This window comes from Erinaceus europaeus, chromosome 8 (genome assembly GCF_950295315.1).
Source record: "Erinaceus europaeus chromosome 8, mEriEur2.1, whole genome shotgun sequence".
Classification (NCBI taxonomy): domain Eukaryota; kingdom Metazoa; phylum Chordata; class Mammalia; order Eulipotyphla; family Erinaceidae; genus Erinaceus; species Erinaceus europaeus.
In genome coordinates this window covers 111,637,259-111,649,807 of record NC_080169.1, presented here as the reverse complement: position 1 = coordinate 111,649,807, position 12,549 = coordinate 111,637,259, and the positions used below count along the sequence as shown (strand labels likewise).

The following is a 12,549-nucleotide window of genomic DNA, read 5'->3' as shown; positions in this document are numbered from 1 at the left end:
AATGTCTCAAATTTTTTAAAGCACAGACTGAGACTTTTCAATACATAGGTTGAATCTTTGATACATTGACTCTTTTAAAAGCTTAGTCCAGGGAGAACAGATGCAACCTGTGGTATAGCGATATACAAATAATGTCAAAGACATAAAATATGGTGATGGTGTGTATGATACAGCAAATCCTAACAAAGGGATTTTTCAAAGTTAACCCAATTGCCAAACAATGTGATTATCGCAATAACTAGCTATTGTCTTCTTAAACCCTAAGACAGCAGGAACCTCCCGCTTCCACTATATAGCCTGTATCTCCCCCAGTCCTGGAACCTCTGGGGCTCACTTTCCTGCATGCTTCTCTCAAGTCATACCAAATGATAATGCATCCGCCGATCCCAACCTAATCAATTCAACAAGTACCACCTCAGCATGCTTCACTTCAGACTGTGTCCAGAAACGTCAGGCATGGAATGCCAACCCTTCACCCTCATTACTCAGGTGAGACCTTTCCTTTCATGGTATTCTCTAATTCCATTCCAGGAGGTTCACTTCCTAACAAAGTCCCAAAACCTAGATACAGACCAGTTCCCATAAGATAGAGCCTATGTTCACATGTACCCATAAATTAGGGCAAAAAATATACCTGAGAGCAAAAATACACAATAGTCTGTAGTGAGTCAGTATCAAGTTCATAATTAAATAGTGTCCACTTAGAATTAGGTACCCTCCTCACCTACTTCCTATTACAATTCTCTCATTCACTCCAAAGCTAACCTTAGCAAAGCAAGGACTGCAAAAGCTGAATAAGGACAAGAGACTGGCATACTTTAACGATGACTCTTTAGTCACTATCAGGCCATTCCATCAGCTGGGGCTCTAACTGGGGAGTCCTGAGATTCCCAAACAGACACGATGGGCCTATACCTCAAATATATCCCTCTCTCCATTGTTACCGGTCATTTCTATAAGGAACACAAAATAGACCCCTTTGTGGGTTCCCACAGGACCTTGTCCTCAACTTGGATCAACAACAATACTCTAGGCTACACCTGAGGAAGATGGGTTGATATTGGGGAAGAATGTTCCTAGTCATGACAGCAGAATGTGAGCTCAGATCTACAGGGATGCAGAGGTCACACAGGCTCCTAAGCTGAATATGGGCCCCAGACCAAATCAACTCGATGGGGTTTACAGTCAACGATATTTATACCCCTTTCCCATATTAGGGAGCTACTCTCTTCCCTGATCCAGCTTTCTGGTGCTTTTCCCAGCCATGACATCATCTCCCCAGACAATAACTTGGATCTACTGGCATATCAGATTTCAGGCTCAGGGGCAAAAAGAAAAAAAAAAAAAAAAACTAGCATAGCCACAGGCCCTTTGGAATTTAACTAAAATATGCCTACTAGCTATCTACAAAATGGAGGACCCCCCCCCAACTCTTCATCTGCACTATTCCATCCCTTAGGTCCATGATTAGTCAACAATTTGTTTGGCTTTGTATGTTAACTCTCATCAACCACCAGGTTCCAGATGCTAGCATGATGCTGACCAGATTTCCCTGGACAGACGACCCCATCAATATGTCCTGGAGCTCTGCTTCCCCAGAGCCCTTCCCCACTAGGGAAAGAGAGAGACAGGCTGGGAGTATGGATTGACCTGTTAATGCCCATGCTCAACAGAAAAGAAGCCAGACCTTCAACCTTCTGCATCCCACAATGATCTTGGGTCCATAATCCCAGAGGGTTAAAGAATAGAAAAGCTATCAGGAGTGGTCCAGGAGGCGGCACAGTGGATAAAGCACTGTACTCTCAAGCATGAGGTCCTGAGTTCAATCCCTGGCAGCACATGTAGCAGAGTGATGTCTGGTTCCTTCTCTCTCTCCTCCTATCTTTCTCATTAATAAATAAAATCTAAAAAAAAAAAAAAAGAAAAGGTATCAGGGGAGGGGACGGGATACAGAGTTCTGGTGGTGGGAATTGTGTGAAGCTGTACCCCTCTTATCCTATGGCTTTGTCAATGTTTCCATTTTATAAATAAATAAAAAATTAAAATAAAAAAAAAAAGAACTCTAGCTTGTGAAAGTGTCTCAAAAAGATTGACTGCTGTGGTCGGCAATTGCTTCTGAAAAGACCTCTAGATTATTAAGTGGAGTCAACATTTAATCATCCGCCCTGAGTTATCACCAGAGCATCTGTAGCTGCTCTGGCCTTCTCCCTCTCTATCACTTGCATCCTGGCAATGGCCAGCCGTTCAAGCAAACATACTGCTTTTAAACAAAGCTAAGGAGGCGATGACTCTGCAAATAGATTGCTGTGGCACTCTTCCTGCAGGAGAGAGAGAACGTTTATAATTCATGCTTAAGTTAAGAAAAGCACTCAGAGCTGGCAAGACAGCTCACTCGGATAGCGCACCTGCTTTGTTCCGGGCAAGCCCCCATTATACAGAAGGAAGCTTTGGCTCTGTGTTGTCTGTCTGTATCTGTCTTTTTATCTGAAAAAGTCACCCTGGAGCACTGAAGCCCCAATGACAACAAAAGGTAGAAAAGCACAGAGCTAGAAGCCCACATTTACTTAGAGAAGCAAAATAATAAATCACATCCCATCCTTGACTTGTTTACAAGTACTACGTATGAATAGAAGTGCTATTTTTATCCAACTATGGACAACTTACTTTCTAGAAAGTTAATTAATAAAGGGGGGGAGAGGGCAGGGGCGTGCAGAGGACTTGTATGGATAAAGCCCTGAATTCCTTCCCTGGCACCAATATGCTCTGGTTCTATTTCTTGCTAATATATCTTAGACAAGTAGGTATAATTTTAAGATTAATGAAACAGAGAGTGAGAACAAACACCAGGTATGACTTAGGCATACACAATGCCAGAGATCAAACCCAGGACCTCACACTTGTCAGCTGAGACCTCTCTAGCCATTGGGCCACAAAACAGAGATACTAAAAAAACAGGGTAGCTCTACCTTCTGCAACCTATAAAGAATTTTGGTCCACACTCCCAGAGGGATAAGGAAGGAAAAAGGGAAGCTTCCAACAGAGGGACATGGAACTCTGGTGGTGGGAACTGTATGGAATTGTACCACTGTTATCTTACAGTCTTGTTAATTATTATTAAATCACACATACACACACATAAAAAAAAAAAAAAGGTAACTAAGTGTTCTTATTAAAGCAGAATCTTCAAGTGTCAGGGAGGTAATGCAGTGGATGAAGCAGTGCACGTGAGGTACAGAGATCAATCCCTGGCATTGCACCTGCCAGAGTCATGCTCTAGTTCTCTCTCCTGCCTCACCCAGAAGTATATAAATATTTAAAGTAGTATACTCAAGTAATTAAAAATGAAAAGCACACCAACTAAAATACTGACTACAGATGTAGCTGACAATGGAAGGCAAGGGGCAACTACACAGAAGAAATTACAATCACACACAATTTGAAAGTGAAATCATTCACTGGGTAGTGTGCCTTGTCCTCTGCACCTCAGGCTTGAACCCTAACAACTCCCACTAAGATCCCTAAGAGGTGCTATGGGGGTTGGGGGTGGCTATGATGTCTTTCCTCTCACTTTCTGAATGAAAAAGGGATGCAGAACAATGAAATCACTCACATGTAAGGTGCCTAACTCCTCCAAAAGCAAACACAACAAGAGACCCTTTATGCTAGGTATTTAAGTGGAGATATAATCTGTGTAAAAACTATGACAGTAAAAATATGGGAAGAATAAATACAAAACAGTGACTTTACCTAAGGCCGTTCAAGAGATAACTCATCAACACCACTGTTGAGAGCTATTTCCTAGATTTTTAAAAAATTTTCTTGGGAGTCGGGTGGTAGTGCAGTGGGTTAAGCACACATCATGCAAAGTGCAGGAACCAGAGTGAGGATCCCAGTTCGAGCCCCCGGCTCCCCACCTGCAGGGGGGTCACTTCACAAGCGATGAAGCAGGTCTGCAGGTGTCTATCTTTCTCTCCCCGTTTTGCCCTCCTCTCTCCATTTTTCTATCCTATCCAATGATGACAACAACAACAATAATAACTACAACAGCAATGAAACAAGGGCAACAAAAAGGAAATAAATAAACATTTTTTTAAAAAAAATTCTTAACTTTATCTGATAGAACAGAGAGAAATTGAGAGGGAAGAGGAGATAGAGAGGGAGAGAACAAAAAGACACCAGCAGGCCTGCTTTAGTCATGAATCTTTCCCCCTGCAGGTAGGCATAGGGACTTGAACCTGGTCCTTATGCATGGTTATACAAGCTCTTAACCAGGTGTGCCACCACCCAGCCTCTATTTCTGAGACCTTATCCTATGGTGTATGTAAAATGTCAAAGGAAATGAACTGTAGGATCAGTTTAAAATAGTCTATAATAATCCCTCAGTTAAAGCCTTTATCCCCAAAGGAGTTATGACTTGAGACTGAAGACAAGGGTTGTGAGCGAGCACAGCTCCTTGCTGTTCATTAGGAATTTACTCCTCAAGGTCACTGTCAAGTCCACTCACAAACAGATCTCATTAACTCTTGACAGTAAGCTTAAGTAAACGCACTCTTCTAATTTTTTTTTTGGGGGGGTGGATGAGACAGAGACAGAGAAAGAGACCACAGCACTAAAGTTTCCTTCAACATGGTGGGGGTGGGGCTTGAACTTGGGTCACACACAGGGTGAAGCAGTGCACTATCCACGTGAGCTATCTCACAGACCAGAGATCTGTTTATTCATGGGAGACAGAGAAAGAGAACCAGAGCACCACTCTGGCACATGTATTGCTGGGGATCAAACTCTGGACCCTGTGCTTGAGAGTCCAGTGCTTTATCCACCACATCACCACCTTCTGGACCAACCATCTCACTTTCCTTTCAGTTAAATATATAGCCTTATCTCTAAAACAAAGCTCAGTAAGTTTTCTTATTTTTTTTTAAATTTATTTCTTTATTGGGGAATTAATGTTTTACATTCAACAGTAAATACAATAGTTTGTACATGCATAACATTCCCCAGCTAAGTAAGTTTTCTGTTTTCCAGGTTAAAAAAAAAGAAGTCTAAAACTAGTCAACACCAAAATCACCAATTACCTACAGGCAAAAACTGGCACAATTTTCTCCACAGAATCGAACTCATTATCACCATTTTATTTTTTTATTTCCATTTTTAAGATGTCCTTCTGTCTTATCTGACACATGCTCTAAGACAAGTACTGAGGTGCTCAGGAATTCTCTAACAGTATAATTACTATAATTTTTTCCTTACAATAAGCACTCAGTCAATCTGATTACAACTGGATGGTCCTCCAGTTTATACTTAGAGATTTAAAAAAAAAAAAAATCCTGGTGGTCCAGAAGTGGCACAGTGGATAAAGTGTTGGACTCTCAAGCATGAGGTCCAGAGTTCAATCCTCGGCCACCCACGTGCCACAGTGATGTCTGGTTCTTTCTCTCCTCCTATCCCTCTCATTAATAAATAATTTTTTTTTTCTCCAGGGTTATTGCTGGGCTCAGTGCCTGCACCATGAATCTACTGCTCCTGTAGGCCATTTTTCCCCTTTTGTTGTCTTTGTTGTTGTAGCCTCGTTGTGGTTATTATTATTGCCATTGTTGATGTTGTTCGTTGTTGGATAGGACAGAGAGAAATGGAGAAAGGAGAGGAAGACAGAGAGGGGGAGAGAAAGATAGACACCTGCAGACCTGCTTCACCGCCTGTGAAGCGATTCCCCTACAGGTGGGGAGCCGGGGGCTCAAACCGGAATCCTTATGCCAGTCCCTGTGCTTTGAGCCACATGCACTTAACCCACTGCACCACCGCCCGACCCCCAATAAAATATTTTTTTAATTTTTTTATATTTATTTATTTTCTGGAACCTTTTTTGCCCTTGTTTTATTGTTGTAGTCACTGAATTCGTTGTTGTTGGATAGGACAGAGAGATATGGAGAGAGGAGGGGGGGACACGGGGGGGGGGGGGAGGAAAGAAAGACACTTGCAGACCTGCTTCACTGTCTGTGAAGAGATTCCCCTGCAGGTGGGGAGCCAGGGGCTCGAACCAGTAACCTTCCTTATGCCAGTCCTTGCGCTTTTCACCAAGTGCACTTAACCTGCTGCGCTACCGCTTGACCACCAATAAAATATTTAAATAAAAAAATTCCTGGTGAATCAATTAATTACTGCCAAAACTGGTTTCTAAATCGCGTGATTTCCCTTTAGCCACAAATGGTGAGCAAATTAACCTTGCAGGACAGAAGTGACTATAGCGTCTTAGTCAGGGCCTGGGATTCCATGCTGCTTAGTAATAAGGCTAAGTGTTCACCTAGCCAGTATTTAAACAACCTGGAAGATGCTTTAGTTTTCCATACTTGCCAACATGTGCTCATTTAACTGTGCTTTCTCTCATTAACATTACAGAAAAGGCTTCCCCTCATTAACACAGTATAGGGGGAAATTCTGACTGCCTGCCGTTAATCAGGGTTTTACCGTTCACTTAGGAGAATGATTTAAGTGCACACAGACAGGGATGGTGTGTGATCATATATTTATCCCCGTGAATTAAGGATCCGTACCCATGACCTCCAGTCTTAGTAGCAATCTTGTATCAGCGACAGATGGCTACTACCAAAGTTTTGGAACCTTTGTTTTTTACAGGGTTCCTTTTATTCCTCTTACTACTCTGACCCTGTTACATTAATTAAAGCTATCTTGAAAAGATTACAACATTCCTAATACCTGGTTTCCCCTTGATGACAAGAAAAACCAAAATGGGAGTTTCTGATTTTCAGACCAACTCTAATGGTCACACAGAGCTGAAAGTCTCTCTTCCTAGAATTTCTTTTCATGGAACTATGACAACTTTATGTGGAAAGGTGGTTTCTACACTTTCTTATGTAATAAGCAGGGTCATAGGGAATAAGGACAGAAAAAAAATACGATAAATCTTTGTTGCAACATAGCAAATACAAACAATGGACTTTTCTGCACTGCACTATGACAAATAGTGTGTGGATGAGCCCACATGAGAACCTGGACTAGACTAAGCACAAGGATCTAGGTTTGAGCCCCTTGGCCCCCCACTTACAGGGAGGGATGCTTCATAGCAGTAAAGCAGGTCTGCAGGTGACTCTTTCCCTCTCCTCTCTCAATTTCTCTCTGTCCTATCTACTAAAACGGAAAAAAAACGGACACCAGGAGCAGTAGATTCACAATGCCAGCACCAAGCCCCAGAGAGAACCCTGGAGGTAATAAAAAAATGGACACTAGGCAAGCAAATGCCTCAACTGGGGCCAGCATGTGGTTCACCTGGTAGAATACACATGTAACAAGGGAGGGCCCAGGTCTGAGGCCCGAGCCACCAAGCAGGAGCACCTGGAGTTGAGGAAGCTTCACCAGACGTGAGGGGTCTGCAGTATCTCTCCTCTCTATCAGGAAAAAGAAAAACCTGGGGTGGGGGGTCAAACAGTTTGCCCACATAGTGTGCTGCTTTGCCATGTACTTGACCCAGGTTCAAGCCTGGCCTCATTGCTGTGGTCTCTCTCATGATCTCTTTGCCTACTGCCTCTATCTAAAAAGATCAAATAAATAAATGAAAATGAGCTGCAAAAAGACTTTCATAACTGAGGTACCAAAGGCCCCAGGTTTAATCCCCAGCACCACCAGAAGCCAGAGCTCAGTAGTGCTCTAGCAAAAGAAAAATATACACATACAAAGCCAGCCCTAAACTGACAGCATAAGCAAACAAAATAAACAGAATTTTTCATCTTTCCCTCATTATTTGAAAAAAATAATTTTGATATTATAAATTTAGCAAGGTAGCAATGTCAAAAATAGTGTTATTTTTTCATTTGTTTGTTTGCCTCAGGGTTATCACTAGGGCTCCACGAATCCACTGCTCCTGGAGGCCATTCCCCCTTTTTTTTAAGTATTTATTTTTTTTAAAATTTAAGTATTTATTTATTTATTCCCTTTTGTTGGCCCTGTTTTATTGTTGTAGTTATTATTGTTGTTATTGATGTCGTCATTGTTGGATAGGACAGAGAGAAATGGAGAGAGGAGGGAAAGACGGGGAGAGAAAGACACCTATAGACCTGCTTCACCGCCTGTGAAGTGACTTCCCTGCAGGTGGGGAGCCGGGGCTCGAGCCGGAATCTTCATGTCAGTCCTTGCGGTTTGTACCATGTGTGCTTAACTTGCTGCACTACTGACCAACTCCCTCCCCCCCTTATTTTGATTGGATAGGACAGAGAGAAACTCCTGTTAAGAGTATGAGGAGATAGACATACACCTGCAGACCTGCTTCACTGTGAAGCAAACCCCCCCCCCCGCAGGTGGGGAAGGGCTCGAACTAGGGTCCTTGCACTTCATACTATGTGTGCTTAACCTGGTGCACCATTGCCCAACCCCCCAAAAAGCAACATTTAACATAATTAAAAGTTACAAATTCAGTGACTGCTCATGGCATGTGCTACAGTATAAAGAGGGTGATCATAACCGAGGTCTATGGGTTCTATTATCTTTTATTTAGATAGAAGGCAGAAAAAGAGACCACCACACCAAAGCTTACTTGAATGGGGGGGGGCGGGGCGGGCCTGTGTTGCAACCTAGGTCATACCCATGGCAAAGCAAATTAGCTATTTCCCTAGTCCCAGAGTATTTCTATAACTCTGAGCTCTAGTTCATTTTGGCAGAATTCTTTTTAATTTCATTCATACTAGTTAAAAGTAGAAATTTTGTTTTACTAAAGAACTGACACTAGTATGGAAGCGTCAAGTGATATAAATTAACTGCTTTTTGCATTGGCCTCGGTTTGTAAAGTGAAGACACAATGCTCTCGCCCAACTCCATGGGACTAAACCCAGTCAGATGCTCTTACCAGTGACTGTGTCTAACACATAGTAAGAACACAGTAAACTTTGCCCACTATGTATTTTTATCCAAGTATAATGCATCTTGCATGTAATTAAGCAGAGATGGGAGGAGGTGTAAAACTGCAGCCCTACTTAGAAAATTAAATATAACTCATCTGAAAAAAAAAGTTCCAATTTGGGGTGCTGGGCAGTGGTGCACCCTGTAAAGCACACACATTACAATGCACAAGCCCCAGGTCCTACCTGCAGGAGTAAAACAGTGCTGCATGTGTCTCCCTCACTCTCCCCTCTCAATTTCTCTGTCCTATTTAAAAAAAAAAAAAGTTCCAATTCCATATTTTCAAAATCCCACCCTCCCAGTGTATTTGTACACACTTAGATGCATGTATACACTGTAAGGTGACATATAACTGAACTGAGCTATATAGTAATAACTCACTAAAAAGGGTCTAAAAGGGCAGAACTGTGGAAGTGGCCAAAATGACATCGACCTTTAATGATTCGTTCTGGTTGCAATGCCATTGACCACACAAGTTTTTGTAAATACGGATCAAAACACAGATTAGTTGGCCACAAAATAAACCAGTGTCACTAGTATATTTTTATGCTGGGCCATTCGTCTCAACTATATAGTGTCGTAAGATGAAAACAAACTCGTGCCTTTCTTTGCTTAACCCTACACGCTAAAGCAAAACTTTATAAACAGCACGATCTCTAACTCCCTGCGGAAACTGTTACCTTTTTACTGTTACTCTATCATTTCCCCTTCTCAGTTCACTTCTGAAGGTCACCGACCAAGAATAATAAAATTAGTTACCAAGAAAGCTTGTCTCCCTTCTCCACTACTCCATCCAAAGCTTAAATACACACTTGCCACAGTTCTTTTTAAAAAAAAAATCCAAAGCTTTTTTTTTTTTTTCATCGAGCTCCACAGACAACGACCCAGTGCAACAGACTCCCAGCCGGACCTATTCGGTGACACACACTTGGACAAGACTAGGATATGGTTGACGCCAAATCAAACAGGAGAAACAACTTCCCATTCAATCACAAGGCGGACGGATTTCACAGAGGACAAAGCTAAAATAAAGACCACCAACACGACCGAGAAAATAATAAGCAAGCAGCTAATGAACCGACCCACATCTGCTTCATTCCTAAAGTAGAATCCTTACTGAAATCTTTCAATTTACTTTTTTTTTTTTTGGAAGAGGGGGGGATTCGGGCCTACTTTCTTAGCTAGAGACAGACGCACAGAGACAGAAAGGGAAAGACTCCACAGCACGGAAGCTTCCCCCCAGTGTAATGGGGGAGCTGGAAGCTGGCTACTTCTCCAGTCCCCTTCCATTAAGGAAAACACCCGAGCACAAGAACTAAGCTAAGCACAGCTAGCACTTAGTGCTGACCATTAGGATAATCCAGGAGACAGATGATAGTGATAGTGTGTGTGTGTGTGTGTGTGTGTGTGTGTGTGTGTGTGTGTGTGTGTGTGTGTGTGTGTGTATGGGGAGCTGCACGATCCCTCCAGCTCAGACTGGGGGGCGTGTCCCCCCAGGTTTTTCTCTCCCTCCCCAACCAAAGGTCAGCTGGGGCGCCCCAAGGAGCACCCCCCGCACCACCACCAAATGCAGCTCGCAGGGCCCCGAGATACAGCGTGGGGGAGCAGCAAGCAAAGGGAAGGAGGAAACCCCGCGGACTGGAAAGGCGCAGAGAAAAAGGGGAGGGGGCACCCCTTAGCCCACCCCGAGGCAGCCCCCGAGCCGCGCCAGGTGGAGCGTGGGAAGGTGCCAAGCCGGGGGTGGCCTGTACCCGTTCTCCGCACAGCAGCAGCTCCGGGTAGCTGAACTCCACGCAGCTCTCGTCCGTCGGATCCTTGAGCACCAGCTCCAGGCGCACCGTGGCCCTCGGCGGCCCCTGCGGCGGCTCGGCCCGGGACTCCCGCGGCGGGGGCGGCGGCAAGTGCAGCTGCGGGGGCGGCGGCGGCGGCGGCTCGGGCCGCGGGGGCTCGCGCTGCAGCGCCATGGGCGGCGGGGGGAGCGGCTTGTCCCGCGCCGGGGGCTGCGCGTCCGCCCAGGGGGTCGCCTCCCGCGGGGCCGGCTGCTCCGCCCGGGCCGGCTCGCGGAACGGCTGCGGGTCCAGGCGCGGGGGCTCGCGGGGGTAGTCGGGCTCGCGTTCCAGCCCCGGGAACTCGGCCTCGCGCCGCCTCACCGGTGACAGGCTAATAAACGCTACTCGCCGCGGCTCCGCCATCCCCACTGTTCCGGCCCTCTGCCTTCGCCCGCGCCGGCGCTCGCTCCTCCGCCGACCGACCGCCCTGCCTCTCTCTCTCCGTCGCTTTTCAGTCCTCCACCGCCCTCAGCCGTCTCCGCCGACGCCACCGTGAGTGCGGACCCGGCCCCGTTGCCCGCCACTATGTTCTGCTGGGATCCAGCACCATCGCCAGGGTCGCCGCAGCCGCCATGTTGGATCCCCCACATAAATAGAAGCAGGCCGCCGCGCGGGCGCATGCGCACTCGGGAGACGCTCGCATCCACCTTCGTGGCGGGGCTCAATTTTCTTTCCAACAGTCGGGCTTCCAGACAGGTCGGCGGAAGTGACGCAGGGCGGGGCCCCGTTGCCCTGGAGACGGGGACGCCACCTGCGCCCTGCCCTGCTAGGGAGGAGCCTGGAGTTTCCCGCGAAGCTTCCCATTCGCACCCGGAAGCCGGAGCCGCGCCTGGGACTCGCCAAGGGCGAGCTGCGGGATGTGCAGGGGACGGACCTTGTCATGGCGCCGGGGCCCGGTGGGGTTGTCAGCTGGTCACTCAGGGCAGTGAGGGGAAAGAGAAGGGACACGCGCGGACCGGCCACTCCCACTTGCTGCTCCGGAGCCCCGAGGACCCGAATATCTTGGGAAGAAAGGAAATGGCTCGCTGCAGCCGACTCGCCCTGCAGCTCCTTCCGCAGAGGGCGCAGTGACCCCCACGGCCTCCCCCCCTACACACCGCCACTGTCCTACACTGGCCCCTCATTTTTCCGCCCCCACGCGGCTACCAAAGCCTCATTTGCTTCCGAACGAGTCAATAAACCACTCTGGGCTCGTCCCTAAAGTCCAAGCTATTGGGACGCATAGAAAAATCGAGAAGATTCGATGACATTTTTGGTCCTTGGCAAGTAGAATGCTGGGGTGGGTGGGTGGCTGGAGGGAGGAGCCTTCATTGGCACGTGGTCTGGCACGCCTCGGATTAGCTAACCCCAATGAAGACTAAAGAGGATGAGAACCTCCGTCCCGTTTTATTGCCATCAGCAGAAAGTAGGAAAACTACGTTGTCTAAATCGCATCCAGTAGGAAAACTACGCTGTCTACATCGCATTAACTGGATTAACAATGTGACTCGCACCGGCGAGTTCCAGGAGTCAGTGTGACGTCATATAAGCAAATTCTGAGTTTCCCTATTCGAATGGAGAGAGGGATGGAATTACGGTTCCTCCAAACTCTGAAAATGCTTTCCTCACTCCCACCCCCTTACCTTTCCTCCATTTTCTCCCACTGCCTCTAGTCAGATTCCGCAGTAGGTTTTCGTTTCTGGGTTCTTTTATTAGCACCCAAGTCATCTTTTCTTCCTGCCATTTTTGCGATGCCATTGTATTAACGGGTTTAAACATGTTTTGTTTTGTTTTTAATTCGGTCATTCTCTGTCCTAATTTATATGTGGCTTGA

At 46.0% G+C, this 12,549-nt stretch overlaps 1 protein-coding gene across 4 annotated transcripts in view; it reads right to left on the bottom strand.

Moving 5' to 3' along the window:
* Positions 1–11,350, bottom strand: part of UBN2 (ubinuclein 2) — a 68,950-nt gene extending 57,600 nt beyond the window's left edge. For 3 of the 4 annotated variants that reach the window (XM_060196660.1, XM_060196661.1, XM_060196658.1), the window contains exon 1: positions 10,659–11,350. In XM_060196660.1, the coding sequence (XP_060052643.1) occupies positions 10,659–11,099 (441 nt within the window). In that variant the 5' untranslated portion in view covers positions 11,100–11,350. The remainder of the gene's footprint in view (positions 1–10,658) is intronic. The other variant, XM_060196657.1, reaches the window with a different exon arrangement.
* Between the last annotated feature and the right edge of the window lie 1,199 nt (positions 11,351–12,549).